Genomic DNA, 17,160 nt, shown 5'->3' with positions numbered 1-17,160 from the left:
AAGACCCAAAACAACATCTTTAATCAAACCAACACATTGAACTCTTTTTGCATCAAAGGAAAATAAATCCTTATATGGTCTAGTTACCTCTAATCCCAGTCTTTCCATGATCACCTTGGGCATAAGATTATGAGATGCCCCTGAATCTAACACAGCATTATTTAAAGTCATGTCGTGAATACTAATGCTTATGTAGAAAGGAGGGAACTCTTCATTTTGTTCATCTTCAAGTCTTGTACCCAAGCAAATAATAGGATTATCTTTGTGTACATTTAGGATATCAGCTACTCCTGGTTATGAATTGAGCATTTCAACAATCTTATTTCTGTATTTGTCTACCTTGAGGATTTCACTAAAGGGGACTGATATCTTGATTTTTGCAATCTCATTCTCAAGGTTAAAAACAGAAACAGTCTTTTCAATTTCTTTAGTAGGTGATGGAGCTTGAATATCCTTTTTTCCAGGTGGAGAATCATTCTTACCTTCAGCAACCTTTGAGCTGTCCTTCTTATCTTCAACTGCCTTTGAAGCATCCTTCTTGGGCTGTGCTTTGCTTGCTGTAATAGGCACGTTTCTATTCCTGAGATTGTATTGCTTTTGCATCTCAAAAATAGCATGCTGATAGCCCTTTAAATAGTCTGAAGGCTCTTCTCCAGGTTTGGTCATACTGGACTCATCATGTTCTTCCTTAGTCAAGAAAATCCCTGATACTTCTTCATCAAGACAATGGATGGACTCCTCAGGAATTTCAGGTTCATCTTCTTCATCCACCAAATTTTGTTGGAAAGGAGGTCTTACTGGAGGATCTGGCTGTTGATTTCTATTCTCTCTTGGCCTTTGCTGATTTTGAGGTCTTCTGAACTGAGGATTCCTAAATTGAGGTTCCTACTATGCTGGGGGAGCAGAGGTATTCCCAAGAGCCAACCGATCCATCAGTTTTTCCATGGTCTTCATCATCGTTTCAAACTTATCTTCTGGAGCTGATGTAGAAGGTTTCTCTTCTTATTTTAGTTTGGCTTTTTCCATCTTCGATTTCTTAGCAGCAATCATGTTTACTTCCACTTTAATTGCATCATTTTGCATATCAGCAAGAGTAGCAGAATCCCTTTCTCTGAGTAACAAGGAGAAATCAGAATCAAATGCTTCAGCATATCTCAATTGTGCCAAGGCCCCAGGAGGTTTCAAATGAGCTGGGATGGAATTGTATATTTTATTAAACCTCTTGGAGAAGTTTTGGACAGTTTCATCAGGAGCTCTTCTAAGATTGTTGTATTTAGTAAGAGCTTGGACAGGGTTAGTTCTATTTCCCCATTTCCTTAGGAAACTATCTTCAAACTCTGCGCAACTATGAATGCTTCCAGTGCTAAGAGCTTTAAACCATTTTCTAACCTCTCCAATGAAAGTTTGAGCAAACAATCTTAGCTTTACATCCTCATCATCAACTTCCTCTCTGTCAGCAAAATCATTGAATCTGTCTACATGTTCTTCTGCTGTAATGTCTTCATCTCCACCCCTTGTTGGAATTCTAGCAGCATATTTGCTGGGAAGGTCATGTAAAACAATAGGGAGGGCTAGTGGAGCATACCTAGCAGGTACGGCCATAACGAATGGAGGAGCAGTGATGGCAGGTATTGTATGAACAGTGGAACCAGAACTGATATGAGGTGGGTTTCCTAGTGTCTGAGAACCACTAGGACTAGTAGAGGCAGAGGATAAAGTACTGATACGAAAAGGACTATTTGGACTTTGCAAACCACTAACAAAGGTACTCCAATTTGGAAGGGGTAGACCAGTTTTAGATTTGAGTAACACTTCAAAAGGATCACGCTCTTTTAGTTTATTTAAATCTTCCTCTTCTAACAATAATTCTGAAGTAACAACCTCCCAAAATTCCTCCTTATCTTTTTGTGACACTAAGGATGAAGTATCAATACCTCTTTTTTGTAAATCTAAAATAATTCCAATAATTTCTTCTTCATTCTCAGACCTCAACAACACCTCATGAATTTTATCATCAACAATTTTATCCTCAGGACTCCTTGAAAATTCAGAGAGCAAAGATTTTGAAAAAGATGGAGTACTTGGTGTTTCAGTAAATCTTTGTTTGCTCCTTGAAATGGTGTTTGGATTGTCCACAGGAGTAGGTGGATCTGGGTCAGGATTGCTCCGTGTATATCTCCCTCTCGAAGCCACCTTTTAAACTTTGAAATTGTATGGAGTCACCAAGGTAGAATGCAGCCTCGAAAAGTCTTATGAGCTCCTGCTACATTCAGAAGTTCAGTCTCTTGCTTTCGGGAATGAATAATCTTCAGATTCCTGGTAGACGCACCAAAATGTTATCTCAAAATCAAGCCCTAAAAGGCTGCAGACCAGGAAGACTTCAAGTAACTGTTTCAAACCAATCTTTTAGCTAAGTCTTAGCCTCCTTAGCCTGCGAGGGCTCTCACAAAGGATTGAAGGTTTTCAATTATGATTAAGATGGCTAACTCTTTGTGAAACAAATAGGAATGAAGGTGGTGGAATCAAAATTAACAAGCATCCATTGGGCTTATGGAGTCATATGTCCTTTAGCATTAACAGTAGAATTGGCTTTGCAATAAAATCAAGGCATTCAAATTTCAATATAGTTATAGTACACTAAACACAAAGAGGACAGTTTACAAGTATGTGAAGGAAATTAGAACACTGCAAGTGATTTCTAAGTAATCAAATACTCATAAGGTTGTAGGCAACATGAAAAGACAACAACAGGAACACATACATTGAAATCTCTATGATTCTTGAGCAGCAGAAGCCAGTACTGTATTACCAGAGAAATAGAGTTTTTACATAAGCTTAATAACAGAGCTTTTTACATAAACTTCCAACCCCTATTACATTTCCTATAGACCTGACTGAGATTCCTCCTTAAACATTAGGGGAACTTGAAATCTACTTCTAATGACACCTGTTTAACTTTTAACTGCCTATTTAATGTAACAAACTTCAACTAGACTTTTTAGATATCTAAATCAAGTAGGATTCCAACTCCATGTTTTGCTAATAATAGCCTTGATTAGAATCATTCTCGTTCTTTGACATCTGTTCCCCTTTTAGTTTGGTTGTGATGGATGTTCAAGGCTCCATGTTGGTCTTCAACGTCACATCTTTTTCATTGCCCTGAAACATAGGAAACTACCCATGTTTATCGGTCTTGGTTTGCCTCAAAATGTTCGAATCCAAAGAAGCATGCCCTTTATCTTTGATTATCCAAAATAGAACAGATTGCCACGTCCTTGATGTGTTGTCCACCCTTTTCATGTGTGAAGGCAAAATTTCTTCCAAGCTGTTTTGATATATCTTGAACTGTGGTAAATGTGTTCACTTTATGACAAAAAATTTCAAATTGGATTCGAATATATATTTTCTCCACCTGTCTTGACCTGGTTGAATGTTGATAGCTTCAGATGATGCCTTGTATGCCTTGTAGATATTCCCTTTTCAAAATTCCCGCTTATATTTCAAAACCGGTTGACTGAGATTAGATTGTGTAGCTTCAGCAGTTTCGTAGCGCGCTACGAAACTGCTGAGCTTTAGTCATCACCTTCAGCAGTTTCGTAGTGCGCTATGAAATTGCTGTGTTGTTTCAAAAATCACAGTTTCAACCCAAAATTTTGCCATTTTGAGCCTTTTACTATTTAAGCATTCTTTCAACAGCTCCAAGACCTTTCAAAACTGAATGGGAATGTTTGATTCTTCAATAAAGATTATACCAAGCAAAACCATCAAAACTTTGAAACATAACCTTACTTGAAGTGAGATTTCTTTATGGAGATTCTTTTCGCTGGCTCAACTGTATCTTTAAGTCTTCAATTTGTTTCTTCATTACTTTGATCCCAGACCTGAGGTTTGTATTGACTTTTCTGATAAATTGAGCTTCCTTTATTGCAGGAGTAGTCCAGCTACGGAATTGAACACTAAAATCAACCACTTCAGGAATTTGAAATGTTTGGTCCTCCCACCGAGCTTGCATTTGGTTAAAATAAGCTTCCTTAAGTGCAAATTTTCTGGCAGCCTTTTTCAGTCTAGCAATTTCGAAGTTGGCCAATCCCAATCTCTTTTTCAAGTCTTCCACATTACCTTCTTCTTGAGTGGCAACTGTTTTGCCTTTATCCTTTCTTTCATGAGGTCGTGTCACCTCTCTTGTTTCATCTGCTCTTGGCGGCACCTCCTGTACTTGTTTGAACTTCCTCGTTATGGGTCTCCTGGGCTTAAAAACAAATTGATCAACTTGATCATCAAACTTGAGTTTCTTTGAGGCTTTGACCCTCTTAGCCTTCTCTTTTCCTGACTGTATCAAATCAACTTGAACTAGTGGGGACTCTTCAATGTCAATTGCTTGCAATAAATCATTTAAGTCTCCCTTTGAAATAGGGCTTTCTTCAATACTCACTGACTTACCTTTTTCTTTAGCCACCTGGCTCCTAGTCCTTCTTCTTTGAATTCCTTCACCTGTGCTTGATTCATGTGCAGTTTCTTTGACCTGAGTTTTCTCTTTAATGGACTGCTGGGGTGTATCCTGAATAGTCAGTGGCCTGGTAGATTCTCTTACTTGTTTCCTTGCCTTTAACTTTGAAAACCTCTTGGCTCTTGTTTCTGCTTGAGGACCGGTTGTTGTTGAAAGATCTTTTGCAGCTTGAGGGCTGAGACCGGTCTTGCTCTTGAAACCAGACATGAATATGAATGTGTCCCAGTCTCTGCCTACCCTCTGGAGTTCATGCAGAACAATCAACTTAACCAAGCCATGGTGGAACAATGAAGTCTCACAGGCTTCTTTTCTTAGTTGCACCTTGTCACACATTTTACTTAAGCTGCGGAATAAGTAAAAAGGTAGATCAATAGATGTTTTCCCTGTGAAATGCAATAGAAGTTTAAAATGGTATGAATACACTTTGTTATATCTCCCTTCACAGGTCAGGTACTTATGTATACAGGTAAGCAAATGGGCATATTATTCTTTGACATAACTTCTAGGAACAGACTTGCTCAAATCTGAGTTAATGAATTCCTGCTTTAGAAATTCTTTGCATGGGTTCATGTCAAATTTGAAATTCTTGAACCAATTTTCTTGCCCTCTTGGAATCTCTGTAATTGTGGATATCATGTCTGGTGAGACCTGCAATTCCAGCATACCAACCTTTGAGTTTAGTCCTGTGAAATTCAGGGCAAATTCCTTAGTAACTTGTGCATGGCCTCCCTGGAGCTTCTTGCAAAAATTCCAACATCCAGCTTGTTTAAATGCATGCTCGACTTCTCTGTTCTTCAAGGTTATGTCTAAACCTTCAGGCTCGTTTCTTAAACATTTGCCTGACCTGTGATCTTTCCTTTCTGCCGATCCCTCCATGAAGATTCAGTGTAATGGAGGTTGGAAATGCTAGTGCTGCTCAAACTCCAATCTCTGCCTTGCTTGAATGGCTGCCTCGCTTGATAGCTGCCTCGCTTGGTTACTGCCTCGCTTGATAACAATATTTTCAAATTGAAATCTTGCAGACTTGTTTCTCATGCAAGGCATACAATCATCATTAAGACTGTGCATACCTGGCCTTTCTTGGAACTTGTATTCCGTGTGTACCAACGTACCTAGTGGTTGTAATAATGGAGATAAGCGGTTGGACATGATATGTGGAGTGCATAAACTGACAATGAATGACACAGCCATAGATTAACTTGACAGATTTGACAGTTGGGAAAGATTCGCTGCGGAATGCACGAATCTCCGATTTCGCAGCGCGGTCAGTGTAAATTTTGAATTATGCGCTGTGAAATCACCTAAAACGTATCGCGCTGCGAAATCACCTAAAGGACTTTTGCGCTGCGAAACTGCTAAAAAGGATTAATGCGCTGCGAAATCACTTAAGAATGGTTACATGCGCTACGAAATCACCTAAAAGGCTTTGTGGTACATAGTAATTTTTAAATCAAACTGACACATGGCTATGAGACCAGTGATGAATGAGAATGACCAGTGATGAAGGAGAATGCATACTTGACTCAAGACCCCCTAAGACTTAAACTGTAAGGAAAAACAAAAAACAAACTTAGACTAGCACCGACCTTTGTCATCAAGCTAGTATGAGAAATTTTGGCATTAGAATTCTTAAGTGATAACAAGCAGAACAGAGTAGTGCAGGGCACTGATGGAAGAGATAGTACAATCAAACAGATGGATCAGCGGATGGAGTTCTCCCTAGTTGAGAGGGAGTGTTAAAATTGGCAACTAGGGCCAGACTCCATGTGGGTCATCTTATTTATGGCTGCTGATATTTTTCTTAGATCCCTTTCATCGAGAGGTGTAGGATTGATCCAAAAATCATCCAATTCCGATAAGTATTCATGGAGTTATGAATTTATTTGTGTTATAAGACAATTCATCAAGGTCGGCTAGCAACCAAATAAACCCCACATGTGCTCAACGTTTTAGTATAAAAGGAGATGACTTGAGAGTCATTTCACACACACACTTCTATCTTGATTTCTCCCCACTTGTCTTGGGTTTTAGTGGAAGAGAAATCTAGGAGTGGAAGCCCTAGACATTGGAGGAAAGAAGACTAAGGGAGTTGCCCTAGAGGAGATGCCCTAGCCCTAGACGCTGTCATAGAAGAAGTCAATAATGATGTCAAGGAAGCGTGCCCTAGCCGTAGTCTTGGAGGAAGCTTATCATAGCAAAGAGAGGCCCTAAATGCAGTCTAAGAGCATCCCTAAACGTTGTCAAAAGGCAACCCTAGATGCAGTCTAAGAGAGGCCCTAAAGGTTGTCAAAAGGAAACCCTAGACGCAGTCTAAGAGAGGCCCTAAACATTGTCAAGAAGCAGCCCTAGACGCAGTATAAGAGAAGCCCTAAACGTTGTCTAAAGAGCAGTCCTAAACGTTGTCTAAAGGGCAACCCTAAACTGTCTAAAAGGCAGCCCTAACACTAACCTACGGTGCCCTAGATGTAGGCCTTATACGGATGAAAAGGTGGGTTGTATGTGACCCTCAAAACAGGGACAGCATGAGAGTTTGAGGACTCAAACATGCCCAGGACAACAATGATAATAAATGGGACAACTGGGCTACATGGTGCTGCTAAGACACATGGGACAGTAGCAGGTATGGCAAGGCTAAGGGGACAACAACAAGGTATAGCATGATTGTTAGGGACAACAACTACACCTATATATCTAGGCAGCAGTGGCAAGGGACAGTTGTATAGTAAATGGGACAACAAAGGAATGCTAAGGCAAGCATGGCAAGCATGGTGCTGCAAGCACATGAGACATGTTGTGTGTCAACATGGTTCAACATACCACTTAGGATAGTTGTGTGTCAACACGGTTCAGCATACCAATTGGGACAGTTGTGTGCCAACATGATTAGCTTCTGAACAATGATGGGACAACAGCATGTTGGGACAGAACTATGTTGGGACAACAGCATGTTGGGACGGAACTATGATGGGACAACAATGACATTGTGTAGTACTGGCACAATGGGATAGCAAAAACAGCAAGGTGCAGCGAGGTACAGCAATAGTACTTGGGATAGCAATGATGCTTGGTGCAATAAGTAGATGGTACAGTCATGATTGTTGAGGCATGAGGAGATGCAACATTGTGACGATGGGTGCAACATGGTGCAACACAGTAAGGTGCAGCATGATGACGAAATGCAGCACAATGATAGGTGAAGGAGTCACCTTGGAGAATCAATTGAAGCAACATGTCTTCAACTGATCTCATGTATCATCTTCTTAGAGATGATCTATGCTCTTATCTAGATAAGTCAAAGTGTTGACTTCTGTTGTAAATGTACTATCTCTCTTGAAGAACATATAAGAAGAATTGATTAAGGGTTTCCCCACATTGGGGTTTTTCCCTGGCTAGCGCCACATCTTGTGTCCTCTTGTCTTGGCTTGACTTTTGCGATTTATGTTTATGTTCTATCTGCAGTTTACTTTAACGCTAATGTGATTGCTAATCTGGAAAAGATATTGAGCTAACTGTGAAAATTGAAATAAATTGCTCTAAGCATAGAACATACCTAAACTTAATAAGGGGATATATCAACACATTATGTGTTTGTATGTGAAATGCTTTAGTGAATCTAGATGATGATTTGAGTGAATTGAATAAAAACACTAATACAAACCCATCTAAACCATCGTGTGATATACATATCGAGGTTTCGCACTTTCTAGCTACATAATGCACATCTGAGTTCACAAAATGAGCAATATATCATATATTGAAATTCAGGAGATCTGTAATCAAGAACTCCACAGCCTTGAGGTGCATAAAAGGGAGGTCTAGATGGGTATGTGTTAGTTCTTGAAACTAAGAGCTGGAAGACCATATTGGAGATCATCATAGAAAGTTGTCATATATAAACTAAGACAAAGATGGGACTGTTTAAAAGTATTCCCTTTCATTGGAAAATATAGGTTTTTGTATTTAGAGTACACAGGATTTCTATAGATCCATTGCATAATTGTCTTCATAGATAAAAGTTATTAGTACATTTAATACTAAACATATGAAACCCAAATCCATTCTAAGCCAAATGCAGAACAAAAAAAATCCCCAAATTTTCAGAGCTAAAAAAGTGAGATAATAATAGAAACCCATATGAAACCTAGATCCATTCTAAGCCAGATGCAGAATAAAAAAAATCCCCAAATTTTCAGAGCCAAAAAAGTGAGATAACAATAAAAAGCCACATACCAAACTGTAGCAGAAATTTGAAAAGACGACAAACATTGAGAGCCAAGGAAGAGGAGAACTCTTGGTTATCCCAATCTGGTTGTACTGTTATGCCCACATTCACTGCATTGGTAATGCCACCAGTTTCTTCCATTCACTACGTTGGTAATGCCCCTAGTTTTTGCCATTCTGCTGCTTTTCTTAACACTGATGGTAGAGATAGCCCCTCACCAGTGTTGTCGCTAAAAATCGGGGGCGATTGAGAGCAATCCCACCTGAAAACATATTTTTAAGGTGAACCGAGAGCTTGAAATGAAATTTGGTAATGCTCCTAGTATTGAGCTTGTAAACTATACGTCATTAGAAGAAAATAACAGGGCCCGTAATCAAGGTCCTTCCTACCTATTGTTCCTGGCTAAGCAACTTCTTGCACAACCAAAAGTGAACCGCTCTATTCTCTTCTCTCTCATGAACTTCACACTAACTTGTTGTCTTGTTTTTCCGATGCCTGGCTTTGCTTGTAGTGTCTCTCTCTGTGTCTCTGTTGTTGTCACTTATGGGTTGAAGTATGTTGTCCTATTCATACCTGGGAAAAGGGTTTCTATATCCTATTCAATGACAAGCGATATTTTGTTGTTTTTCTTAAACATCGATGGTAGAGATAGCCCCTCACTAGTGTCGTCGCTAGAAATCAAAGGCAATTGGGAGAAATCCCACCTGCAAACATATTTTCAAGTCGAATCGAGAGCTTGAAAGGTAGTTGCTGGAAATTGGGGGCAATTGGGAGCAATCCCACCTGAAAACCTGGTGAATCGGGTGGTTGAAATGAAATTTGGGGAGGTGAAATCTACTTTTATCTCTCTTATTTTCATAATATTGGTGGCTAAAATATTGTATTTATTTATTTTTGAAATAATTTTTGGGCGAACTATAGAAAAGGGGTCTAATATTAAAAAAACAAAAAAACAAAAAAAATCGCCCCTCCAAAATATAGAACTCATTAAATTTCGCCCATGGGCTAAGATGTGCCCCTAAAATTTTCTATGGTCCTAAGGACCAATACTCTTTGAGGAGAGGGTATCCAAGATAAGAACAAACACGTGAGGGCATCCCTGGTGAACATCCAAATAGGGTATGTCCCTGGAGAGAGGCAGTGGTGATGTCCAAATTTATGCCTCCCAACATTGAGCTCTGATCTAGTGGAGAGATAGAGCTTGTCAGGAAAGGCCTTGCTATGTTTGACAATGTTGGTTATGATAATGATGATGCTTATCAACCTGAACTCTTCCTATGAGAATATTTTAGTTTGAGAGTATCCTGGTATCCTATTGTGCCATTATGAATATCTCCCTAGTTAAGAGGGAGTGTTGGAAATGTAATTAGGTTCGATCTTCATAATTATCATTGTACTTGTATCAATATGTATTTCATGTAAAATCAAACGGAAGAAAAAGAAATGTATTGTTATTATTATTATTATTAATCAAAGGATGTTCTTCATGCGTATAGGGTTTATTGAATCAAAATGAAAATTTATTGAGTCAAAGAAATGTAATTGAGTCTTAAGTTCCATTTATACTTTTGTAAAGAAAAAGAAAAAGATTTTTTATTGAGTCAAAATCCACCAAAACTATCAAGTCGGCCCTCCTTGGGAACAAGTCGACTTGGGCTCCAAGAGCCACCTATTTGATCTCTTGGACAAATATATATAGAAGGTAATTCGAACTATTTGTGGCATCCATCAAGCACATGAATGAAGGAATTTTTTGAACCAACAAAAGGAGAAAATGAGTTGAATTTCACAAGAAGAATCTAGCACGTGTGCAAGAAGAATTTTGTGACTATTGCAGGCCCGAAGTTTCAGGGAATGGAACAGTTTGACCAGATTGGTTGCAGTTTAACCAAGGTTGACTTTGAATGTAGAAGTGACTTGGAAGAGGGTTGGACTTGGAGTTTTGGTGGCAATTTTGAGTCTTGGTCTTGGGTATTGGATATCTCACTTTGATCTGATTCTATAAGAAGAGGATTTTCTTGGGTTCTCCCACTTGTGGGGTTTTTCCCTGGCTTGGAGCCTAATATCTTGTGTTCTTTATCTCTTGTGATCTTCATGGTTTGTACATTTTGGTAATTGTTTGATGAAGAAGAATATAAATTTAATAAAAAGCCAACATTCACAAGTAATTATCAAGTTAAAGAGAAATCAACCCTAATCTACAAGCTTCTTAGTTTCTCAACACAAGGAAGTAGGAGCTAGGTCGAGAGGATAGCAAGTAGTTTCAAGCTTAGTCCAAGTAGTGAGAACAAGTGTGTTCTCGAGTGAAACAATATTGCCTTGTAAGAAATTCATATGCTCAATCTCTTTCAAAAAAATTCTGCAAAGAGAAGAGGGTTTTCCCAGTTGGGTTTCCCAAGAAAATTATTGTGTGATTGTGTTTTTATCTATGTGTCTATTCTGTTGCTTATAAGTTGTTAAGAAATTATGTATCTTGGTGAAAAGTAAACTGGTTCAGTTTTCAGAGAATCATATAAGTAGTTGCAGAATTTCATAGAAAATTTCATGTTGAATTTCCTTGAAATTCGGCAACTGCTATGATGAACAATCTGGAACTAATTATTTTCACCAAGACATAAAATTTCTCAACACTAAAAAGCAGCAGAATTAAACACAGAGATAAAGAAACAATCACACAGATTCAACACAATAATTTTTCTAGGGAACCTAACTGGGAAAACCTTCTCCTTGCTGTAGATTTTATTGAGATAATTTTGAGCAATCACATTTCTTTTACAAGGCAGTATTGTTTCACTAGAGAACAAACTTGTTCTCACGACTACCAACTTAGCATGAAATTCCCTGCAAACACACCTAATCCAGTTCCTCCTTGCTTACGCAGTCTCTACCCTATTTCCTAGCGCAGAATAGACCCCTATACTTTAGTAATTTACTCCTAGATCCTAGAGCAAACCTGCAAGGAATTCTCTCTCTCAAAATTGCGTACAGGCTCCTTCTTGATACGCTCTCCTAGCAAGAAGCTCTGCTCACACGATCTCATGTAAACAATAATGATACAACCTGTCCCTACGTCCTCCTTTTAAGCAAATCGATCACGCTAATTCTGGCAAGTGCAAATTTATAACAAGTGAAGTTTGACTTGTTAACTGAGTTAACTGCTCGTGTAACACATCCTTGCTTCAATCGAAACTGAAGCTCTCCAACAGGATCCAACTCGTCCTGTTCTAAATTAGAACTCGCACTTGGAGAACCACAAAACTGAGCCTCCAATTTCTGCGCATGAGTTAACTGCTCCATGAACGCGTCCTTGAACTCATGCATGCTAAAGAAGGACTGATCGAAGTCTTTCTTGACTAAGGCACAAGTCAAGAAGAACTTCTTCGCTACTACTTTCAATAAAGAGTAGAGTATAACCAAAACCAGAGTATCTATTTCACCGTGAGTGCCAGACAATTTTTGGTATCTAGAATGAATATGCTTGGTACCTAGCATGAATATACCCCTTTATGTCTTTTCAGATGAACACAGACTTCCCAGGCTACCAGAGTTGAACCTTTACCACTGCCTTTCACAATCCAGAAGAAAGATCTCAACCACATACTTAGCTGCAGATATTTTACTGCTTGAATAGAACTAGAGTTCTAACAAAGCCATCTAAACAGGTTCTAGTTGTGAAAGCATACAAAGCTCTTTTACCGAAATCAGATATTGAGACCAGAATTACAGCTTTTGAGAGAAAAGATGGCCAACCAAATTATGAGAAAATTTCTCAATGGGACTAGGAGGCCAAAACTGTTGACAGTCAGACAAATTAAAGTTCTTCTCGTGGCAGCCATTTCACCAAAGGCTCCTCTCAAGATTAGGGATAGCTAAACACACTAGACTGATGGAATCTGTCAGTTTTCTGCAACTTTAGAAACAATTTGTCACGGTTTTAGAGACTGCAAACATAACAAAGTTTAAAGAAGCTGTAAAACAACGAAGAACCATCAATATGTGTAAATTGCCTTTTGAAGAGATCATACTGGTGATAGAAACAGGCTCTCATCCTGTCTACGCACTCAAAACCTCTATGTGTAGTAGACATCCAATACAAACTTTTAGTAACCCACCATTGTCCATCAACTAATGCTTTGAAGGCTGGCTGTAACTAACCTCAACACAGAAAAATTAATAAAATTTGAGATAAATACAATTCTATCAGTAACAATCCTCTGCACACACTTGAATTTAACAACCTCTGAGTGAACAGACCTGTGCCATTCTAGATTCCGAACTAATCCAATAAACACCGATATAATTTCAGGATGTTGCAATCTGAAAACTAAATCATTGGTGTTGTGCAGATCCTTAAGGTTAGAGGAAGCCAGGTGAAACTATAATATTTAAGTTGCCGTGTTGGAGAATAGAAAACCATGGGACTTGAATCACCCATTCAAATTTGCAATGTCTAAGTATTGAAAAGGACTGTTACTGGAGTTTTCAAGAACAGATTTCAGAGATTGAACCCCAATAGAAAAGGCAGAACCACAAAGCATTTCTCAATCCGTGTGCAGTACATCAAGCTCCTGACGCCTGCATAAGGATGCAAGCCAAAGGTAGCAAATCCTCACCAATAATCACCACAAGAACACAATCCATCCTTGAAGTGATGGAAGCGGTTTGCATCCCTAACAATAATTTTTCGCCCCACAATCTTGCAAATGAATTTGGTGGCAATGTGGCAGTCACTGCACATTCGAAGGTTCTTCATGATACGGATAAGTGTCCCTGAAGGGGTGCTGATCAGTCCAAAAGCAATAGCCAACTTCTCACTGTGATGGCAAAGAATTTGTTCCTTATCCTCCACTGACACATCATGCAGCACGAGTTTTGTGTCAGGAAAATACCCTTTCTCCTTCATATGCTTGTCCAGTCCCTCCAATGTTGCATATATCTCTGCAGTTTGCAGGTGGGATTTGTCTTTTACCATAAATGTATGTACTCTATTTTTTATCTCAATCCAACTGTATGCTACTTTTTTCTTGAGGCCAGTGTCCTCCATTGTTTTTCTAACCATTGCTACATCATCCCACATACCAGCAGAAGCATAAATGTTTGAAAGTAGAATATAAGTTGCATCATTCTGTGGTTCAAACTGTATCAGGTATTCTGCCGCCCGTTTTCCTAGAGCTATATTGCCATGCATACTGCAGGCACCTAGTAATGCACCCCACACTTTAGCATCAGGTTCAAATGGCATGCAGTTCATGAAATCCTCAGCCTTATTGAATCGTCCTGCTCGTCCAAGAAGGTCAATCATGCAAGCGTAATGATCCATCGTTGGTGTGATGCCATGATCTTGACTCATTGCATCAAAATAGAGGAAGCCTTCATCCACTAAGCCTGCATGGCTACATGCTGAGAGAACACCAATGAAGGTGATGTGATCAGGATTCATGCCTGCCTCTAGCATTTGTTCTAACAACTGCAGAACTTCTTTGCCACACCCATGCTGGGCATATCCTATAATCATTGCATTGAATGTGATTGCATTTCTGTCAGCCATTTTATTGAATATTTGGTAGGCGTTATCTATAGTACCACATTTGGAATACATTGTAACAAGGGCATTGTTTACAGACATATGTGACTCAAATCCATTTTTGATAATGTGGGAATGGATATGCTTGCCATAACCCAGAGCAGCTAGATTAGCACATGCACTCAGAACACTTGAGTATGTGTAACTGTCCTGTTTCATTCCTCCTTGTTGCATTTGGGAAAAGAGTCTAAGACCCTCTTCAGCAAATCCATATTGAATATATCCTGATATCATTGTATTCCAAGGGACCACATTCTTCTCTGGAATTTTATCAAAAAGTTGGCGTGCAAATTCCATTCTCCCGCATCTTGTGTATCCTGCAATTAACGCTGTCCATATATATACATCTTGTGTAGACAATTTATCAAACACCTTATGCGCATGATCCATACCCCTGCATTTAGCATACATGTCAACAAGGGCACTCCCCACAAAAACATCTGACTCTAATCCACTTTTTATTATGCCAGTGTGGACTTGTTTACCCTCTTCCAGAGCTTCTATGCTGGCACACGCACTAAGAATACTTCCGAACGTGAACTGGTCCGACTTCATGCCTGCTCGCTGCATTTCACAATAAATTTCAAATGCCCGCTTCCACTGCCTTTGCTGTGCATATGCCGAGATCATTGCAGTCCATGAAATGAAATTCCTTACAGGCATTCTGTCAAACAGCTGGCGTGCATCCTCTGCACTTCCCCATTTGGCATATCCTGAAATCATAGTAGTCCATGACACCGTATTTCGCTCGGCCATCTCACTAAAAAGCTGCCCTGCATTGTCCATGTCCCCGCAACCAACATAACCTGCAATCATGTTATTCCATGAAAATATATTTCTCATGGGCATTTTGTCAAAAGCTTTGCGTGCATCTCCCACAGTTCTACACTTGGCATAGAAGTTGACGAGATGGTTTTCAATGAAGGTTGTTCCATTAATTCCTGTTTTAAGTATATGCGAATGGACCTGTTTGCCTTGTGCTAAAGCTTTTGCCTTGGCACATGCTTGTAAGAGAGTGCCATAAGCTGCCGAATTTGAAAGATGATTATACAAAATAATGTCCACGGCCTCTCTGAGGCGTCCTTCTTTGCACAGGGTAATGATATCTTCTTTCCCTGTATTTGTATGAATAACAACAGCAGCATCAGCAATGCTACGAGATCTTAAAGGAAGAGGAACGTAAATAACTGCTCTAGAAACCTGCAGGTCAATCATTCGATTTATTCATCCACTCCAACAGGATTCAGGTTACATATAAGAGCGAACGAGCGTGCTCTGCCATGTGATGATGCTACCTAATCCAAGCATATAGCAGCATCATATAAAGCTGTGGCGACAAATGCTCCCTACCGCAAAGTCCAAGTCAGGTCATATGCGTAAGACAGCAAACCGTGGAACAAAATTGGTTTCTTTAGTGTCCGGAAACAAAACAAAAATTGAACCGAGAAGAGATCAGAACAATATATTCACAGCCAGCTTGTCATTCAGGATGTGCGAGGAAGGATAGGGTTGAAAATGTACATATGGTGTATTTGTTTCAAATTAAAATCACTAAAAAATTCAGTTAACAGTAACACTAAAATATTAAAATAAAAGATGGGTTAATAACGCTTAATGAATCCATTCCTTAGGCTGAATAGGTGGTCTGTTTATTTTAGAAATAGAGTTTTGGTGGGTATCTCTTTATGTATTGAAAATAATATCACTCAGATTAATTCTCTATCGTGTGATAAAAAGTCCCCACGTGTAAACATGTCGCTGGCTAGAAATAAAATTGCAAAGTTTGCAATAGGTTAACAATTTTGGTAAATACTCGGAATTTTTCTTAGCTCTCTACAAACTATCCATCAAAATCCCCCGTTACAGTTTATGTGAATACAATGTTCACTAATCATTTGTTCGAAGTGAATAGGGTTTATTATGTTTCTTCCCATTACCTTTTTTTGGGCTCTTCCCATTACTTTTTTTGTTTTGCCTTTCTTTGTTTGTGGTTTAGATAGGTTGTCTTGGAGTGGTCCATCTTGGCTCTATTATTTGTTTTGTCATTTTGAGCTACCTCTGTCCTGCTTCTGCTATGAGGAATTCACAAATCCAAACTCTTACTTCTTCTATCTAAATTTCTACTCGATTTTGACAGCGTATCAATACAATACACCTAGTGAAGAGATCTTTAGAAACTCCATTGTTGTCTAGATGTATCTATGCAGACCGTCGCAGTACTTGACCACCAGATGTCACTCGAAGTCTTTGATACATACCTTAGTGCACAAGGTGTGGAAGATATTTGTGAACTTTGGAACTGTTTGGTCCCTCTTCTACCAAAATGTGGTCCATCTCATGTATTGGCCTTCATAGCTTCAAACAGGGTAATATTGTTCCTTCATAGCATCCTTGAAAGAGCCATAAGTGGGTGTGATTGCAAACATTGTGGATTCCTATGTGGCCCTTTGCTCACGATAAGCCTCCCACCAATCCTTAACATGGGGGATGACTTTAAGGTGTGGAAATGTAATACTTTCTCTATCAAAAAAATTGTGGACCAAAAAATACCATTTTAGTAGATTTAACCATTTTCTTATAGCAACTACATTTATTTGACCTTCCAATATAGGAATATCAAAACTAACTTATACCTTGAAGGGCACGGTGCCTCCAAAGTTCCCGTTTAATGAAAATGTGTCAGTGTTTGTCATCTGTCAAATGATCTAGGCAAAATTATCCATCATCTCACCCCTTTGTTGCATGAGGACTTTCTCAAGCAATAGCTTAATAGAATCTCTTTTTCCCTTGTCTTTCTTTTCTTCTGCCATGGTAGGCTATTGAGGTCGTCGAGGATGACCTTGTAAA

General features: G+C 39.1%; 1 protein-coding gene and 1 pseudogene across 1 annotated transcript in view; both read right to left on the bottom strand.

The window, feature by feature from the left end:
- The window catches only part of LOC149191890 (protein BRICK 1-like), a 29,137-nt gene extending 20,267 nt beyond the window's left edge, over nt 1–8,870 (bottom strand). Inside the window, exon 1 of the mRNA XM_089406277.1 lies at nt 8,738–8,870. Within this exon, the coding sequence (XP_089262403.1) occupies nt 8,738–8,870 (133 nt within the window). The remainder of the gene's footprint in view (nt 1–8,737) is intronic.
- Nucleotides 8,871–13,338: 4,468 nt separating this feature from the next.
- On the bottom strand, nt 13,339–15,528 carry LOC149191889 (pentatricopeptide repeat-containing protein At4g14050, mitochondrial pseudogene; annotated as a pseudogene).
- Between the last annotated feature and the right edge of the window lie 1,632 nt (nt 15,529–17,160).

This window comes from Pinus tabuliformis, chromosome 2_2, assembly GCF_031772625.1.
Source record: "Pinus tabuliformis cultivar Carrire ecotype Pingquan chromosome 2_2, CPIR1, whole genome shotgun sequence".
Taxonomy (NCBI): Eukaryota; Viridiplantae; Streptophyta; class Pinopsida; order Pinales; family Pinaceae; genus Pinus; species Pinus tabuliformis.
The sequence above is the reverse complement of the archived record's forward strand: the minus strand, read 5'-3'. Positions and strand labels throughout refer to the sequence as shown.